Source organism: Anolis carolinensis, unplaced genomic scaffold, assembly GCF_035594765.1.
Source record: "Anolis carolinensis isolate JA03-04 unplaced genomic scaffold, rAnoCar3.1.pri scaffold_29, whole genome shotgun sequence".
Taxonomy (NCBI): Eukaryota; Metazoa; Chordata; class Lepidosauria; order Squamata; family Dactyloidae; genus Anolis; species Anolis carolinensis.
The window spans coordinates 418529-437220 of record NW_026943838.1 but is presented as its reverse complement, the minus strand read 5'-3'; the positions used below and the strand labels follow the sequence as shown (position 1 = coordinate 437220).

General features: G+C 48.4%; 1 protein-coding gene across 3 annotated transcripts in view; it reads left to right on the top strand.

Annotated features, from left to right (window-relative positions):
- Nucleotides 1–18692, top strand: part of LOC134294916 (gastrula zinc finger protein XlCGF57.1-like) — a 48189-nt gene that overhangs the window by 22925 nt on the left and 6572 nt on the right. For 2 of the 3 annotated variants that reach the window (XM_062966757.1, XM_062966756.1), the window contains exon 3: nucleotides 1861–4841. The exons of the other annotated variant lie outside the window; for it this stretch is intronic. In XM_062966757.1, coding sequence (XP_062822827.1) covers nucleotides 2142–3896 — 1755 coding nt within the window. In that variant the 5' untranslated portion in view covers nucleotides 1861–2141 and the 3' untranslated portion in view covers nucleotides 3897–4841. Of the gene's footprint in view, nucleotides 1–1860; nucleotides 4842–18692 lie in introns of those variants that run through there. 3 annotated transcript variants of the gene reach the window in all.

Genomic DNA, 18692 nt, shown 5'->3' with positions numbered 1-18692 from the left:
CTTTTTACAGAAGATGACGGACGCAGTGTCTCGCCATCCAGGGTAGGCAGCTGCATCTCCCCCCCACCTGGACAGCCCAGCCAAAGGATCTCCGTCTTTGCTGGATTCACCCTCAACCTGCTGGCACGCAACCATCCAGTAACGGCCTCAAGGCACTGATGGAAACTATCGGGTACAGAATCCGGCCGGCCCTCCATCCTCAGAATGAGCTGAGTGTCATCAGCGTACTGGTGGCACTCGAGCCCAAAGCTCCGCACCAGTCGGGCAAGCGGTCGCATATAGATGTTAAATAATAGAGGAGAGAGAAGAGCTCCCTGTGGGACCCCACAAGTTAGCGGAAACCACGCGGAAACCATCCCTCCCCTCACCAACCGCTGTCCCTGATTCTGGAGGAAGGAGGACACCCATTTAAGGGGTATCCCCCTAACCCCCGTCATGGCTAGGCAGTGGGTCAATAGATTGTGATCAGCCGTACCAAATGCTGCTGTGAGATCCAATAACACGAGCAGCGCTGATCCACCTTGATCCCTTTGGCAGCGAAGCTGATCTGTGATGGCAACTAGCACAGTCTCCGTCCCGTGCCCCCTACGGAAGCCGGACTAGAAGGGATCAAGTCCGGCTGTGCGATTGAGGAACTGCTGCAACTGTTCCGCTGCTGCCCTCTCAACCACCTTGCCCAGAAACGGAAGATTCGAGACTGGGTGATAGCTAGAGGAAACCGAACGATCTAAGTCTGGTTTCTTCAGCAGCGGAGATACCATCGCCTCTTTTAAACCCTCTGGAAAAACTCCTTGCTCAAGGGAGCTGTTTATTATATTCAACAGAGGTTCACGTAATCCCTCCAGGCAAGATCTTACTAGCCAGGAGGGACACGGATCGAGGGAGCAGGTGGTCGGCCTAGTTGCAGTCATCTGGTGGCACAAGCTATACCTGGTACTACCCAGATGACAGTCAGAAGCATCATCTTTAGCACATAATTTTAGTTCGAGCCATAACATTGTCTCCTGTGCAAAAGCAAACTTTTGCCTTTATTTTTCCTTCATTTACAATGTAATGTCTTCCTGTCCTTGTTGCCTTTCTATGAATCTGCTGCAGTTTGCCAATGTCCTTTCTAAAATGGACTGAACTGAGCAGAACTGGGCAGGAATCATGTCTCCCACCCAAGGGTGCTGTTGGAGTGCAGAAGGATCTGGAGGACAGCAGGATTCCCACTCACCCTGGGGGTCTATCCATCTGTCTCCTCTATACCGCCTTCTCTCATGTACTGCTGCTAGGCTGAGTGCCTTGGCTCTGGCTGAAGTTACATACCTTTGTGGTATAGGTTTTGTAAGAATGCAGTATGTCAAGGAACTTTGTGGCCTAATGTGCTCTCAGTGTCTCCAGGCGCCTTGCTTTAGAAACGTGGGGCAGGGATCACGCTGCAGGGAAAGAGAGGATCAGGAAAATATCTCTCCCCCAAGTTGGAGGAAGTATTTTTCTCCCAAGACTGATCACTTGGGATAGTCTGTCCATACAGATGGCCACTCAGGTTTTGAGTGGAGATGTGAAGAAGCGGGATCTAGGTAGGAAATGCTTTGCATCGTTAGCCCCTTTCCGTGTTGACCATATTATTAGAGGCCTTCCTTTACCAAGGTTGGATTAGACACAGGATCTTAGGCCGCTATCCCCTTTGCAGGGATTGTTCTTTGTTGGGCAAGTGTTAAAGTGCTTCTCAGCAGGCAACGGGCTCTTACCAGTTGGGCCAGTCTTTCTCCCCTCTTCCCCTGTGATTGCTACAGCACTAGGCTATTGTTCTTCATGTTCAATGAGATCTTTCTGTACTCTGCTCCTGATAAGATTTTCCTCTTATTCATCTCGCAGGTAACCTCTAAACGAACCTTATGAAGAAAACATTGCCCTTTGTCTTACGTCTGAAATGAAAGTACGCAGGATTAACAAGAAGAAGAAATGAATTGGAGAAATTATATTTCAAGCTACATACCTTTAAATGTAAGGAAAGGGAGGATTGTGCTGTAAAAAGAGGGGTTGGTAAAGAGAAAATAAGGCTACAGCAATACAGAGACTGGGAAGAGGAAATGTCCTATTCAGGAGTCCATATCTGTGAACTTCAGGCATAATATTAGAATAATAAATGTTAAAAAATGGAAAATTCATTGTCAAAATCACACACAGGGGAGAAGCGACATAATTGTAAGGACTGTGGGAAATGTTTCATTGAGAGAAGTTCTCTTGCTAAACATCAACGAACTCACACAGGAGAGAAGCCATATAAATGTGTGGAATGTGGAAAGAGCTTCAGTCAGAGTGGAAATCTACACACCCATCAGAGGACCCACACAAGGGAGAAGCCACATACATGCATGGAATGTGGAAAGAGCCTCAGTAAGAGTGGAAATCTACGCACCCATCAAAGGACTCACACAGGGGAGAAGCCACATACATGCATGGAATGTGGAAAGAGCTTCAGTCAGAGTGGAGATCTACGCACCCATCAAAGGACTCACACAGGGGAGAAGCCACATACATGCATGGAATGTGGAAAGAGCTTCAGTAAGAGTGGACATCTGCGTATCCATCAAAGGACTCACACAGGGGAGAAGCCACATACATGCATGGAATGTGGAAAGAGGTTCAATCGGAGTGGAGATCTACGCACCCATCAAAGGACTCACACAGGGGAGAAGCCACATACATGCATGGAATGTGGAAAGAGATTCAATGAGAGTGGACATCTGCGTATCCATCAAAGGACTCACACAGGGGAGAAGCCTCATACATGCATGGAATGTGGAAAGAGCTTCAGTCAGAGTGGAGATCTACGCACCCATCAAAGGACTCACACAGGGGAGAAGCCACATACATGCATGGAATGTGGAAAGAGCTTCAGTAAGAGTGGACATCTGCGTATCCATCAAAGGACTCACACAGGGGAGAAGCCACATACATGCATGGAATGTGGAAAGAGCTTCAGTCAGCGTGGACATCTGCGTATCCATCAAAGGATGCACACAGGAGAGAAGCCACATACATGCATGGAATGTGGAAAGAGCTTCAGTCAGAGTGGAAGTCTACGCACCCATCAAAGGATTCACACAGGGGAGAAGCCACATACATGCATGGAATGTGGAAAGAGATTCAGTAAGAGTGGACATCTGCGTATCCATCAAAGGATGCACACAGGAGAGAAGCCACATACATGCATGGAATGTGGAAAGAGCTTCAGTCGGAGTGACATTCTACGTTCCCATCAAAGGACTCACACAGGAGAGAAGCCACATACATGCATGGAATGTGGAAAGAGCTTCAGTCAGAGTGGAAATCTACGCACCCATCAATGGATTCACACAGGGGAGAAGCCACATACATGCATGGAATGTGGAAAGAGCTTCAGTAAGAGTGGACATCTGCGTATCCATCAAAGGACTCACACAGGAGAGAAGCCACATACATGCATGGAATGTGGAAAGAGATTCAGTGAGAGTGGACATCTGCGTATCCATCAAAGGACTCACACAGGAGAGAAGCCACATACATGCATGGAATGTGGAAAGAGCTTCAGTCAGAGTGGACATCTGTGTATCCATCAAAGGATCCACACAGGGGAGAAACCACATAAATGCATGGAATGTGGAAAGAGCTTCAGTCGGAGTGGAGATCTACGCACCCATCAAAGGACTCACACAGGGGAGAAGCCACATACATGCATGGAATGTGGAAAGAGCTTCAGTAAGAGTGGACATCTGCGTATCCATCAAAGGACTCACACGGGAGAAGCCACATACATGCATGAAATGTGGAAAGAGCTTCAGTCAGAGTGGAAATCTACGCACCCATCAAAGGATGCACACAGGGGAGAAGCCACATACATGCATGGAATGTGGAAAGGGCTTCAGTGAGAGTGGAAGTCTACGCACCCATCAAAGGACTCACACAGGGGAGAAGCCACATATATGCATGGAATGTGGAAAGAGCTTCAGTGAGAGTGGACATCTGCGTATCCATCAAAGGACTCACACAGGGGAGAAGCCACATAAATGCATGGAATGTGGAAAGAACTTCAGTAACAGTTCGAATCTTCGTACCCATCAAAAGATTCACACAGGAGAGAAGCCACATAAATAGGACAAGTGCAAAGAAGCCAGAATGTTTGTCCAAAGAACTTCTAAGGACTATGACTTAAAAGAGACATGAACAGGAAGTGGAAGGGGAAGAAATCACAAAATCATATAACCATAGAGTTGGAAGAGACCTCATGGGTCATCTAGTCCAACCCCCTGCCAAGAAGCAGGAAATGCCATTCAAAGCACCCCGGACAGATGGCCATCCAGCCTCTGCTTAAAAGCCTCCAAAGAAGGTTCCACAGCTGAACTGCTCTCACAGTCAGGAAGTTCTTCCTTATGTTCAGGTGGAATCCCCTTTCCTGTATTTTGAAGCCATTATTCTGCATCCTAGTTTGCAGAGCAGCAGACAACAAGCTTGCTCCCTCCTCCTTATGGGATTTTGGCCTGCATAAATAGGGGCAGAGTGTCTAGATCCAGGGAAGTCCTGCTCCCCCTCTATTCTGCCTTGGTCAGACCACTTTACCTGGAACCACACTGTGTCTAATTCTGGGCACTGCAATTGAAAGGAGATGTTGAAAAGCTGGAAGGTGTCCAGAGGAGGGCGACTAAAATGATCAAGGGTCTGGAGAACAAGCCCCATGGGGAGCGGCTTAAAGACCTGGGCATGTTTAGCCTGCAGAAGAGAAGGCTGAGAGGAGACATGATAGCCATGTACAAATATGTGAGGGGAAGTCATAGGGAGGAGGGAGCAAGCTTGTTTTCTGCTGCCCTGGAGACTAGGACGCAGAACAATGCCTTCAAACTACAGGAAAGGAGATTCCACGTGAACATCAGGAAGAACTTCCTCACGGTGAGAAGGGCTGTTCGACAGTGGAACTCTCTCCCCCGGACTGTGGTGGAGGCTCCTTCTTTGGAGACTTTGAGGCAGAGGCTGGATGACCATCTGTCGGGGGTGCTTTGAATGCGATTTCCTGCTTCTTGTCAGGGGGTTGGACTGGATGGCCCATGAGGTCTCTTCCAACTCTGGGATTCAATGATTCTATGATTTAAAGTGAGTAAATCGAGATAAAAATCAGCATGCAGCAAGAGTTTTGTAGATTGGTTTTTCTATTAGTTTTGTTCTTTTTATGTAGGTTATGTGTCCTTGAAGCTTTAATGTTTCTTATGTAGTCCTTTCCTTAAAAATGCCAAAATTGTAATTTATATTAAGAATTATCAGAACAACCTATTAAGAGGACAGAAATAAAGCCAGGAAAGCTCCAGGTCTGGACGGATTGGGAACAGAATATTACAAAAGTATTAGAGAAATATTGACTGCAACAATATTAGAATTGTATATTGGAATAATGATTGTGGAGAAAATACCAGAATCGTGGAGGAAGTCATTCATAATATTAATATGAAAAGATTTAACAGACCCAGGGTCTAACAGGCCCACATCATTAGTTAATCAGGATGCAAAGTTTTTATCAGTTATAATAGCCAATAGAATGAATAAATTCATGTACAAGTATATATGAAAAGATCAATCTGGGTTTGTAAAAGGAAGACAAATGTTGTGTTTGATAGGGAGAGTATGAAACAAAATTTGTGTGTCTCAAGAGAGGAAGTTAAAAGTGGGGATACTAGCATTAGATATATTTAATGCTTTGATTGAGATTATGAATTAATTTGGAATGGGAAGTAGAATAAAAGGATGATTAGAACCATTTTATTTGCTATGGTGATAGAATTATTTGCAAACGCCATCCAAAAAGTAAGAATGTAGAAGGTGTAGGAATAAAGGAAAAGCAGAAGGTGAGCTTATTTGCTGATGACACATTGTTATTGATTAAATATCTGGGTAGGTCAAATGGATAGGAGAGAGGATCATTGAAAGATATTTGGGAAAACAACGGGTTTATATTATACAAAGAAAGAAGAAAAAGACTTTATAGAACAGAGCCATACGGGAATTAGAATCAAGAACAAATTAATATACCTGGGAGTAAGTATAAGAAAGGACTTAAAAGAAATAGAAGAGGTAAATGTAGTAGCATTGAGGAAAATAGTTCAAAAAAATTAATACACATCTATCTTGTTTGGAAAGACAGCAATACTAAAAATGAAAATGCTTCTGGGGATAAACTTTATACTTACATATACCTTATATTTATAACGCCATTTCAGATTACAGAAGAAGAGTTGAATACATTATTTCTTTGCAACATTTCTACCCCACCTTTCTCCACCCCAAAGGAGACTCATTTGGACAAATGATAAATACTGTAATGGCAGTCAAAGAAATTGACTAAACAAGTTACAGAACAGATCTCAAAAAGAAGAAGGATTAGCGCTTCCTCATAGCAAAAAATATTAGAAAGCAAACAGACTGAGATTGGTTATACAAGGAATGATGAAAAGGAGGATGTAGAATAGTTAATAATGGATTCAGGAAAAGTGGAAGAAGAAATTCGGAATAGGTTTTAAAATAGTTTATGAGAAAAAAAAATAAGGTAAACTAGGAACCCAATGCTGAGTAATGCATTAGAAATATGGAACAAATACAGGAGAAAGTTAATAACAGATGGCTCAATAATAACCCCAATTATAATGGAAAAGACATTTCCAAAAAACAATATATATATATATATATATATGATGGATAAAAAATTAAGGGGAAAAACTTAGATAAAATAGGGGATTGGCTAAAGGTTGGAATGAAGAAAGAAAAGATTAGGAACATAAAAATTTGAAAGGAATATCCAGTAAAATTTCTAAAATATTAATTGAAAAAAACAAAGGAAAAGTAAAGAATAACACCTTCAAGAAGATTTGGAAAGAAGATATAGGAATAAAAATCAATGCAACAGAGGGGTTACAATTATGGGGACAAAGACACTTGAAAAATATATCCATATGTGTTAAAGAAAATTATTATTTAGTTGATATGGAAATGGTACCTCACACCCATAAGAATAGGAAATATAAATAAAAACTACTCAAACAATTGCTGGAGAGGATGCCAAGAATCGGGAACATACATACATATGTGGTGGCAGTGTCAATATAGAAATAATTTCTGGGGAAAAGTATTAAGAGAGATAGACACAATGAACATTCAAATAGAAAGAAGTCTTAGCATGGCTTTATTCTCATTATATAATAATAAACAGTTGGAAAAAGAGGACAAAGATGCGATAACAAACGCATTAACAATTGCAAGACAGCTTATAGCAAGGAATTGGAAAAGGGAAATAAATATAGAGATAGAAGAATGGTATAAGGAAGTATGGAAACTGGGAAGAAATGATAGGTTGACGTGGAGAGGGATTTAGAAACAAAGTGGTTGTGATGATGTCTGGAGAAAATGTATTGGAAGAGGATTCAAAAAGAAAGACAGAATTACCTCCTCAAGAGGGAATGAAAAGGAATTTTGGACAGATGATAAATAAAAAAAGTGACTTGGGGGAGGGTAAGAAATCTGTATAAGCGTGAAAATAACAGTAGATGCCAAATGTTAATGTATTGTAGATTGTACTGAATATAATGTGGCTGCTGTAAAAGGATGTACGAATTTTTTTAAAAAAAATAATAATAATAAATGTATTTGTAATTTGTATAAATATGCATTTGTTTTTCTTTCTTGTATTTGAATATAAATTATTTTTAAAAACAGATTATGATGTAGCAGCTATAAAAGCCAATGTGATTCCAGGCTGACTCCAGATAGGAGGATTCTGTCTATATCCAAGGAAGTCACGGCCTCCTTTCTTCCGCTTTGGTCAGACTCACCTGGAATGACCCTGTCTCCAGGTCTCGGTCCCACAATTCAAGACGGATATTGACAGGTCAGAATATCTCCAGAGACGGGATGTAGAGAAGGGCGATGTCAGGATCTCCAATCCTTGACATCTCTGCTCAGCGGACAAAGAACAGATGCCAGCCATAAAGCAGGCCGGCCATAAAACATCAATGACCCTCTGGTATGTAAGAGTCCCTATATAGGGTTGTTGTATGTCTTTCGGGCTGTGTGGCCATGTTCCAGAAGCATTCTCTCCTGACGTTTCGCCCACATCTATGGCAGGCATCCTCAGAGGTTGTGAGGTATGAGGTACCTCACAACCTCTGAGGATGCCTGCCATAGATGTGGGCGAAACGTCAGGAGAGAATGCTTCTGGAACATGGCCACACAGCCCGAAAGACATACAACAACCCTGTGATCCCGGCCATGAAAGCCTTCGACAACACATAGTCCCTATATATGTGGCACAAAAGAAGGTTCTGGTATTCAGTACAATAAAACTTGTTGGAATCTACCCGCGTGTGTCTTGGTGCTTTCTTTGGAAGACAGACCCACAGCACAACTGGGAGAAGAGAACCTGACAATTTGTACTGAATCACCTACTTTCTCTAGCTCCTACCTACAGCAACATGGAGGGAGGAGAGAGAGAGAACCAATTGGAATATTCCCGGGGAGAAGAAGCAAGCGCCGACGGAGAAACGAGGGAGGAACCCCTCAGCCTCTCGGAGGAAGCAAGCTCCGATGGAGGGGAGAGGGAAGAATCCCACACCCCCGTGGACGCAGCCACTTCCCCCCAACCGTGGCCACGCAATGGAGGGTCACGCCAGCGGGGCCGGAGAGGCCGCACAGAGCCGAGCCATCCACCGCCTGGGAGCTTGGCAACCCCCACCCGACGGAGAGTCAAGGAATGCAGGAGATGAGGCAAGAAATAGCACAACTGCGGGAGATGGTCCATTCCCTGATCCTGGCACAACAGGGCAGCCCCAGGGGGCAGAACGCCAGCTCCGTCCTCCCAGCGGCCGCTCCTTCCCCTCCGGTAACCTCCCCCGGCCTCTCCGCAGCAGCCCCTTCCCCCTACAGACAAAGGACTGGGGGAGAGGGGGGGCAGCGAGGCCGGCACTACAGAGAGGAGAGGAAGTTGCAAGTCACCTTTGATGGGGACCCAGAGAAACTGCCTTTCTTTTTGATGAGAGTGGCTACCTTCATGAGCAAGTGGGAAGGCTCTTTTGAAAGCGAAATGGACAAGGTCCAACATGTGGCCGACCACTTCGAAGGAGCAGCCTCTGAATGGCTCCTGGCGCTGTACGACATGAGGGCACCGGAGCTCAACAACTTGGATGCCTTCATGGGGGCACTGAGATCCCGCTTTGAAGACCGCCTGCGCAAGGAAAAAGCCAGGGCGAAACTCAGGAGCCTGAAGCAAGGCGCCCGCTCCGTTCAGGACTTTGCCTTGGAATTCAGAAGGCTGGCCTCATTGCTACCTGAGTGGAACGAAGCCTATAGGATTGAAGTGTTCAAGGAGGGCTTGAGGCCAGACCTGGTGGAATGGGTGCTGGCCAGGGAGAACCCGGGCACCCTGGACAGATGGGTGGAAGCGGCTGGCGAGGGGGAGGTGCTGAAGGAGGAAATCAAAAACTTCCGCCAAAAGCAAACCCCCTCAGCCGGAAGCACTGCGGGCAGAAGCCGTGCCCCTTCGAAGAACAGGGACAGGCTTGATCCGGCTGAGAAGGATCGGAGGTGGAAGATAGGCCTGTGCCTACGGTGTGGAGGTGAGGGGCATTTGGCCACCTCCTGCCCAGGAGGCGGGAAGAAACCTGCAGGACGCAGGACAGGAGAAGGCCAGCCCAAGGCCAACCTCAACCCAGGGAAGAAGACCAGCGCAACAGCACTGGCAGCAAAGCAGCAGAAACGGCCGGAGACCCCCTGCGATGGACCCCAAGATGCCTCCTCTGGCAGCGAACAGCTCTCGGGAAACGAGGTTTGCCTGGATTAAAGCGCGCCGGCGTCCAGGCAGAAGGAAGGAGGCGCGCTGGAGCAGCAGAGACTGGCAGTGAATCCTCCCCGCCCCAGGCAGCACGGAAGCGACGCTCCAAGACCGTGGTGAGTGGCACAGACTCCCCCTTCTGGCTGAAGGTGCAGCTGGGCAAAAGAGGGACTGGAACAGACTCGCCCATGCGGGCAATACTGGACTCAGGCTGCACAAAATCCATAATAAAGCCTGAGGTCGCACTTGGGATGGGGTTGGCCAAAGTGAAGCTTCGCTCACCAATAACCTTTGTGCAGATGGATGGGAGCGAAATGAAAGGGGGGCTCTGTAAATACAGGACTGAACAAGTATTGTTGCGGGTGGGAGACCATTGGGCCATCCAGTTCATAATTGCGCCCACGGTTCGCTACAAATTGGTCCTAGGCTTGGATTGGCTGAAACGACACAACCCCATGGTGAAATGGAGGGAGGGGGACATCAGTTTCACAGACCCGGCATGCAGGGACCACTTACGGGACCTGAAGGCAAGCGAGAGGGGAGGGGCCGATGAGGGATGCAGCACACTCACTCTTTGCCCACTGGAGGGGGGGGGGAAGAGGGGGCTCCGAAGACCCAGAGCAGATGGCAGGAAGCGCTGAGTCAAAGAACAACACACACACCGCAACAGGAGAACACGAAGGGGGGAGGGAAGACCCCAAGCAAATGGCACAAGGCGCAGCCCAGGAAGGGGGGCCTAAGAGTAACACAAACACCTCAACAGGAGAACAGGAAGGGGGGAGGGAAGACCCAGAGCAAATGGCAGGAAGCACAGCCCAGGTCGGGGGGCCAAAGAGGAACACAAACACCTCAACTGGAGAACAGGAAGGGGGGAGGGAAGACCCCGGGCACATGGCAGGAAGCCCAACTCACCCACTGGCGGGAGGGGGCAACACACCCACCTCTCAAACACTGGGGGACGAGGCAGGGTGCCCCCGGATACCAGCAGAATATGCAGACTTAGCAGAGGTCTTTGATGACAAGGAGAGTGACAAACTCCCTCCCCATCGAGATACAGACTGTGCTATTGAGATCTTGCCCAACTCCCCCATGCCCAAACAAAGAACCTACCCCATGACTCCCAAAGAAAGGGTTGCCCTGAAAGAATTCCTAGACAAGAACTTGGCCAGGGGCTTTATTCGCCCTTCCATGTCACCCTTGGGTGCGCCAGTCTTTTTCAGGGAAAAGAAAGATCACTCACTGAGGCTGGTCACCGATTATAGACACCTAAACGCAATCAGCGCCACACAATCATATCCCCTCCCTTTGATTAAAGACATGCTGGCGCAACTTAGCACCGGTAAGATCTTTACCAAACTGGACCTGAAGAAAGCTTTTCATCGTGTGAGAATTCGAGCAGGGGACGAATATAAGACAGCCATAAACACTGTCTATGGAAAGTACGAATTTTTAGTTTTGAATTTTGGTTTAAAATCCGGATCTCCAGTCTTCCAAAATCTCATTAACGAAGTGCTCAGGGAACACCTAGGTAAAGTTGTCCTCTGTTATTTGGATGATGTCCTCATCATTTCTAATGACCTTGAATCTCATGTCCCCCTAGTACGACAAGTACTAAAAAAACTGCTGGCCAACCAATTGTATGTCAAGCTGCCCAAGTGTGCATTCCACCAAGACAAACTAGACTACTTGGGTTACCGCATCTCCAGCCAGGGCATTGAGATGGACCCCAGCAAAGTGCAGGCAGTACTGGGCTGGGAGCCCCCCAGGACACGGAGGCACCTACAAAGCTTCCTGGGATTTGCAAATTTCTACAGGCAATTCATACCCAACTTTGCCCAGGTAGCCCTGCCCCTCACTGACATGCTCAAAACGAAGAAAAAGGGAGGGGGAGCTCAATCAGACGCCAAGCCCAAACCAAGCGCAAAACTGCCCTGGAACAGGGAGGCCCAGGAGGCCTTTGAAATGCTAAAATCTCTCATGAGTTCAGAGCCGATCCTGAAACACCCAGACACCCAACACCCCTTTGTCATACAAGTAGATGCCAGTGACGCAGCCACGGGGGCAGTGTTACTCCAGAAGGATGACAAGGGCATGTTGCGCCCCTGTAGTTACCTCTCCCGGAAGTTCAACACAACAGAGTCACACTGGCCCATCTGGGAAAAGGAGGCTGCCGCAGTCAAATTTGCCTTAGAAGCCTGGAGGCACCTTTTGGAAGGAGCCCCTCACAAATTTGTAGTGTACACGGATCACAGAAACCTAGAAGCACTCCAAACACCACGCAAAATGACCCCAAAGCAACTGAGGTGGGCCAAATTCTTTGCCCGATTTGACTTTGAGCTAAAGTACCTGCCTGGAAAGGAAAACTTCCTAGCGGATGCCTTATCCAGGTTGCCGCAGTACCACGCAGATAAACAACACACAATGGGGACAATCTTTTCCAACACCCAGCTGGGAATGGGGGTGGTCACGAGGAGCAAGGCGAAGAAAGAGGGGACAGGACCAGAGGCCACCCCTCCCCCAGAGAAGGACATCAGGGACCCCTGGCTCAGGGAACACTATCAGGAATTAGATTATAAGGACGGGGTGTGGCTGAAAGGCAGCAGAACGTATGTCCCTGAGGACCAAAGGAAACTGGTCCTTCACGATCATCATGACAACAAAACAGCGGGGCACTTTGGATTTGTAAAAACTCTGCATTTAGTGCGGAGGAAATATTGGTGGCCTCTCATGAGAAAGGATGTGAAGGCGTATGTTCACCAATGCCCAGTCTGTGCCACAGTGAAAGGGGGAGGGGACAAACCATCAGGGCTCCTCAGGCCCCTAGAAACCCCAGCAGCCCCCTGGGAACACATCAGCATGGATTTCATTGTAGACCTGCCCCCCAGCAATGGGAAGACCGTGATTTGGGTAATAGTAAACCTCTTCTCCAAGCAGGCACACTTCATCCCATGCAGGAGCATGCCCAATGCAGAGCAATTGGCGCAATTGTTCATTGAACACTGCTATAAGCACCATGGGGCTCCCTCGAAGGTCATTTCGGACCGGGGCTCCGTATTTGTGTCCAGATTTTGGAAAGCGTTCCTACGCCAATTAGGGGCCAAACAAGCCCTCAGCACGGCATACCACCCCCAGACTGACGGGCAAACAGAGAGGGTCAACCAGGTGCTGGAACAATACCTGAGATGTTACACCAACTACCAACAGTGGCTCTTGACGAGGCCAAGGCAGCTTACAAACACCAAGCGGACAAACACAGGAGACCAGATTGGGACCTCAAGCCAGGGCAACAGGTCTACCTCTCCACCAAATACCTCAAGGGAAGGCAGCCAACCAAGAAGTTGGCAGCCAAATACATTGGCCCCTTCGCGGTCAAAAGACTAGTGAATGAAGTCACCGCAGAAGTAGAACTCCCCCAGTCCTACAGGATGATTCACCCCGTTTTCCACTTCAGTCTCCTCAAACCAGCTACCGAGAGCTCCCACTGGCACCCAGCCAAGCCCCCGCCCCCACCCATCATGATAGGCGGCAACCAACACTATGAGGTGGCGGAAATATTAGACTCCAGAGTCAGGAAAAACACTCTCCAATATTTCGTCAGGTGGAAGCATTTCCCCCTCAGTGAATCAGAATGGGTCAGGGATTCTGACATAAATGCACCCACACTCATCAAGAGGTTTCACGCTCAAAACCCACACAAACCTCCACACGAGGGGGGAGGACGGTTTTTTGGGGGGGCGTGATGTCAGGATCTCCAATCCTTGACATCTCTGCTCAGCGGACAAAGAACAGATGCCAGCCATAAAGCAGGCCGGCCATAAAACATCAATGACCCTCTGGTATGTAAGAGTCCCTATATATGTGGCACAAAAGAAGGTTCTGGTATTCAGTACAATAAAACTTGTTGGAATCTACCCGCGTGTGTCTTGGTGCTTTCTTTGGAAGACAGACCCACAGCACAACTGGGAGAAGAGAACCTGACAGGCGGAGAGAGACAGCTGGGTATGTTTAATTTGGAGGAAAGAAGGAAGGGCTTCTCCCTCGGCAGGAAGGAAACGTTGGATCCCAAAAGGGTTGGCCGTGGTCAGGATGAGAGGTGGACGGAGAGGAAAGGCGTATCCATGAGACCCCGTGTTGCCTACTCCTGGAATGGACTCCTAGGACCCTAGAGCCGGAAGAGACCCCCAAGGGCCACCCCGTCCTGCCCCCTGCCATGCAGGAAGGCACAATCAAAGCACTCCCGATAGATAGCCTCTGCAGAAAAGCCTCCAGAGAAGGACACTCCACCACACTCTGAGGCAGCCTAGGCCACTCTCCAACAGCTCTTACTCGTTCTTATTGTTTTTCTAAGTATCTTTGTATATTAACAGAAGACCTGTAAATAGTTATAAGTAGTGAATAAATCAAGAATAAAACCTCCAAGGACTTTGGATGAAATTCAGAACTCAAGAGTGTTTATTCAAAGAGACGAACTACTTTACAAGGCCAGAGGCTGTGAAACTGTGACCAGGACTCTGCAGTGTTTTGGGGGTTGGAATCCACTCCTTGCCTATGAGACAGTTTGTCCCATTGTATAGCTGGAGGAGGCCGTGAGAGGACTGAATTCACCTGCCTGTCTAGCAGGGGTCTTGTGTGTGTGTTTTCCTCTGCTTCTCCTTTCCTTCCATCACTCATTAACACTGACTAGTTGTGCAGGCCTCACCTACACAACAGAAAGCATTTCCTGAAGGTAAGAGCTGTTCAGTAGTGGAGTCTGCTCCTATCGGGAATCCATAAGAGTCTCCTTTGGAGGTTTGTAAGCAGAGACGGCATGCCCATCTGTTGGGGGTGCTTTGGTTGTTTATTCCTGCGTGGTCTGAAGATGATTAGCCCCTCAGCACACAACCCAAACTGACTGGGAGGAGGAGGAGATGTGTGTTCTTTCGCCATGAAACCACTGATCCCGTGGGTCGTGGAGTCCAGCCCCATTCTCTCCAAGCAGCGTCACCAGCCAGACCATCCTCCGCAGGTCGCTCTCCAGCCCCTTTTTGGGGTCATCCAGAGAGAGGAACCCGCACTTCTCTAGGCCCTTGCCTTCTTACCCAAATCAGAGATTCACAGAATAGTATATTTGGAAGAGACCACGAGGGCCATCTAGTCCAACCCCCTTCTGCCAGGCAGGAAAAGCAGAATCCCTTGCCAGAATCCCCGCAGGGTTCAATACTGTCTCCCACGCTGTGTAACATCTACATGAAGCCGTTGGGAGAGATCATGTGGAGTTTTGGAGTTCAATGTCATCTGTACGCAGAGGTCTTCCTTGTCAGTCGCAAGGCCAAACAGGGCACAGGGTCACAGCCTGTGTTGGATGGGTTACCTGTCCAAACGTCTCTCCTCTTATGAACCATCTCGGAGTCTAAGACCGTCTGGAGAGGCCCTGCTCTCAATCCCGCCCTCTTCGCTGGCATGATTGGCAGGGATGAGAGACAGGGCCTTCCTTCTCGGTAGTGGAAAGGATGGGAAGAGAAGAGAAAAAGGAAGGAAGGGCAAGAGAAAAGAAGACAAGGGAAGGGAAGGAAGGAAGGGGAAGAGAAAATAAGGCAAAGGAAAATATGGGAAGAGAAGAGAAAAAGGAAGGAAGGGCAAGAGAAAAGAAGACAAAGGAAGGGAAGGAAGGAAGGAAGGGGAAGAGAAAATAAGGCAAAGGAAAATATGGGAAGAGAAGAGAAAAAGGAAGGAAGGGCAAGAGAAAAGAAGACAAAGGAAGGGAAGGAAGGAAGGGGAAGAGAAAATAAGGCAAAGGAAAATATGGGAAGAGAAGAGAAAAAGGAAGGAAGGGCAAGAGAAAAGAAGACAAGGGAAGGGAAGGAAGGAAAGAAGGGGAAGAGAAAATAAGGCAAAGGAAAATATGGGAAGAGAAGAGAAAAAGGAAGGAAGGACAAGAGAAAAGAAGACAAAGGAAGGGAAGGAAGGAATAATAATAATAATAATAACTTTATTTTTATACCCCGCCTCTATCTCCCCGGAGGGGACTCAGGGCGGCTTACATGGGGCCAAGCCCGAATAAAAACAGTAGCGGTATAAAACACAGCAATAGACAACAACTTGCACACAAAAAAATAAAATTAAACATTAGCCAATAAAAAACAAGAACTAATAAAAACATGGATTAAAACTGAGAGATTGTAAAAGTAGACTGGGTAAGGTGCACCATATAAATATTGTAAACACAAGGTGACTGATAAAGTGCTGCAAATTCTGGAAGTGCAAATTGGGATGGGAATAGACCCTGTGTCTATATCGAGTTGACAAAGGTAAAAGGTGCAAACCGGTACAAGAATGGTCACAGATACAGATTGCTTCTGGATTAGCAATCTTTATCTAAAGGCTTGAGTAAAGAGCCAGGTTTTCAAGCTCTTTCTGAATGCTACCAGGGTGGGGGGCTTGCCTGATTTCCCTGGGGAGCGAGTTCCAGAGCCGGGAAGGGGGCCACCACGGAGAAGGCCCTCTCTCTCGTCCCCATCAACCGCGCTTGTGACGGAGGTGGGAGCGAGAGGAGGGCCTCCCCCGACGAACGAAGAGATCGTGCAGGTTCGTAGGGGGAGAGGCGATCACTAAGGTAGGAGGGTCCCAAACCGTTCAGGGCTTTGTAGGTGATCACTTGCACCTTGAATTGGGTCCGGAAGGTGAATGGCAGCCAGTGGAGCTCCTTAAGCAGGAGGGTTGACCGCTCCCTATAATTTGCTCCAGTTAGAAGCAAGGCTGCCGAACGTTGAACTAGTTGGAGTTTCCGGGCCGTCTTCAAGGGCAGCCCCACGTAGAGTGCATTGCAATAGTCCAGTCTAGAGGTAACTAAGGCATGGACCACCGTGGCCAGATCAGACTTCACGAGGTAAGGTCGCAGTTGGCGCACAAGTTTTAATTGTGCAAAGGCCCTCCCGGCCACGGCCGACACCTGAGCATCAAGTGTCAGTGCTGAGTCCAGGAGGACCCCCAAACTGCGGACCTGCGCCTTCAGGGGGAGTGCGACCCCGTCAAGCACAGGTTGCCACCCAATACCCCGATCGGACATACGACTGACCTGGAGGACCTCTGTCTTGTCGGGATTAAGCTTCAGCTTATTTGCCCTCATCCAGCCCATCACAGCTGCCAAGCACTGGTTCAGTATCTGGGGGGCTTCCTTGGAGTTCGGTGGAAAGGAGTAGTAGAGTTGAGTGTCATCTGCGTAGAGATGGCACCGAACTCCAAAACTCCGGATGACCTCTCCCAGCGGTTTCATGTAGATGTTAAAAAGCATGGGGGACAGAATGGAACCTTGCGGGACCCCACAGGTCAAAGGCCAGGGGTCCGAGCAGGAGTCCCCCAGCTTCACCAACTGGGAACGGCCCTCCAGGAAGGACTGAAGCCACGACAGAGCCATGCCCCCAAGGCCCATCCCGGAGAGCCGTCCCAGAAGGATACCATGGTCGATGGTATCGAAAGCCGCTGAGATGTCCAAGAGAACCAGCAGGGTCACACTCCCCCTGTCCAGCTCCCTGCGGAGGTCATCCACCAAGGCGACCAAAGCCGTCTCAGTACTGTGACCAGGTCTAAAGCCAGACTGCGATGGGTCCAGAAAATCGGTGTCATCCAGGAAACCCTGGAGCTGCGAGGCAACCACCCGCTCCAGGACCTTGCCCAAGAAAGGGAGGTTCGAGATTGGTCTGTAGTTGTTTAGAATGGCCGAATCAAGGGAGGCCTTCTTCAATATAGGCCTCACTATGGCCTGTTTGAGGACAGATGGAAATTTGCCTTGATCCAAAGAGGCATTAATTATCATCACAAACCACTCTACCAACCCTCCTCTGGCCGATTTAATTAGCCACGAGGGGCAAGGGTCTGCAGAGCAAGTGGTCACTCTCACCGCCCCAAGGATCCTGTCCACGTCATCCGGGCGAACAAGCTGAAACGAATCCCACAAGTTTGAACAGACAGGTGCCTCAGTTACCTCTTTTGGCATTGCAACAAAACTAGCATCCAAGTCGAAGCGAATCTGAGCGACTTTGTCTGCAAAGTGGTGCGCGAACTCGCTGCACCGAGTTGCCGAGTCTTCGGGTGCCCCTCCCCCCTCAGGAGGGTGAAGGAGCTCCCCGACGACCCGAAACAACTCCGATGGTCTGTTAGTTGCAGACGCTATGCGGGCAGTCGTGAAGGTCTTCCTGGCTGCCCGCAAAGCCGCGGAGTAGGCCCTAATAGCGGCTCTAGCCCGTGCTCGGTCAGAAACGCTACAAGTTTTCCGCCAGTGGCACTCTAGTCCCCTCCTCGAGCGCTTCATCACTGCCAGCTCCTCCGTGAACCAGGGAGCCGAAGTGACTCTTCGCAATGAGAGGGGACGTTCGGGGGCGATCATGTCAATTGCCCTGGACATCTCGCTATTGTAGCGATCTACCAAGGCATCGACAGGATCGTCAGCCTCCATGACAGGAAGATCCCCAAGAGACCTCAAGAATCCATCTGGATCCATCAGTCTCCTGGGGCGGACCATCTTAATGGGTCCACCACCCCTGCGGAGGTTTGAGGTCACAGTGAGTCTTAAACTGATCAGGTGGTGATCGGACCATGACAACGGAAGAATATTTTGCTCTTCCACTCTGACCTCACCATCTGCTGAAGAGAAAAAGGAAGGAAGGACAAGAGAAAAGAAGGCAAAAGAAGAGAAGGGAAGGAAGGAAGGGGAAGAGAAAATAAGGCAAAGGAATATATGGGAAGAGAAGAGAAAAAGGAAGGAAGGGCAAGAGAAAAGAAGGCAAAGGAAGGGAAGGGAAGGAAGGGGAAGAGAAAAGAAGGCAAAGGAAGGGAAGGGAAGGAATGAAGGGGAGGAGAAAAGAAGGCAAAGGAAGAGAAGGAAGGA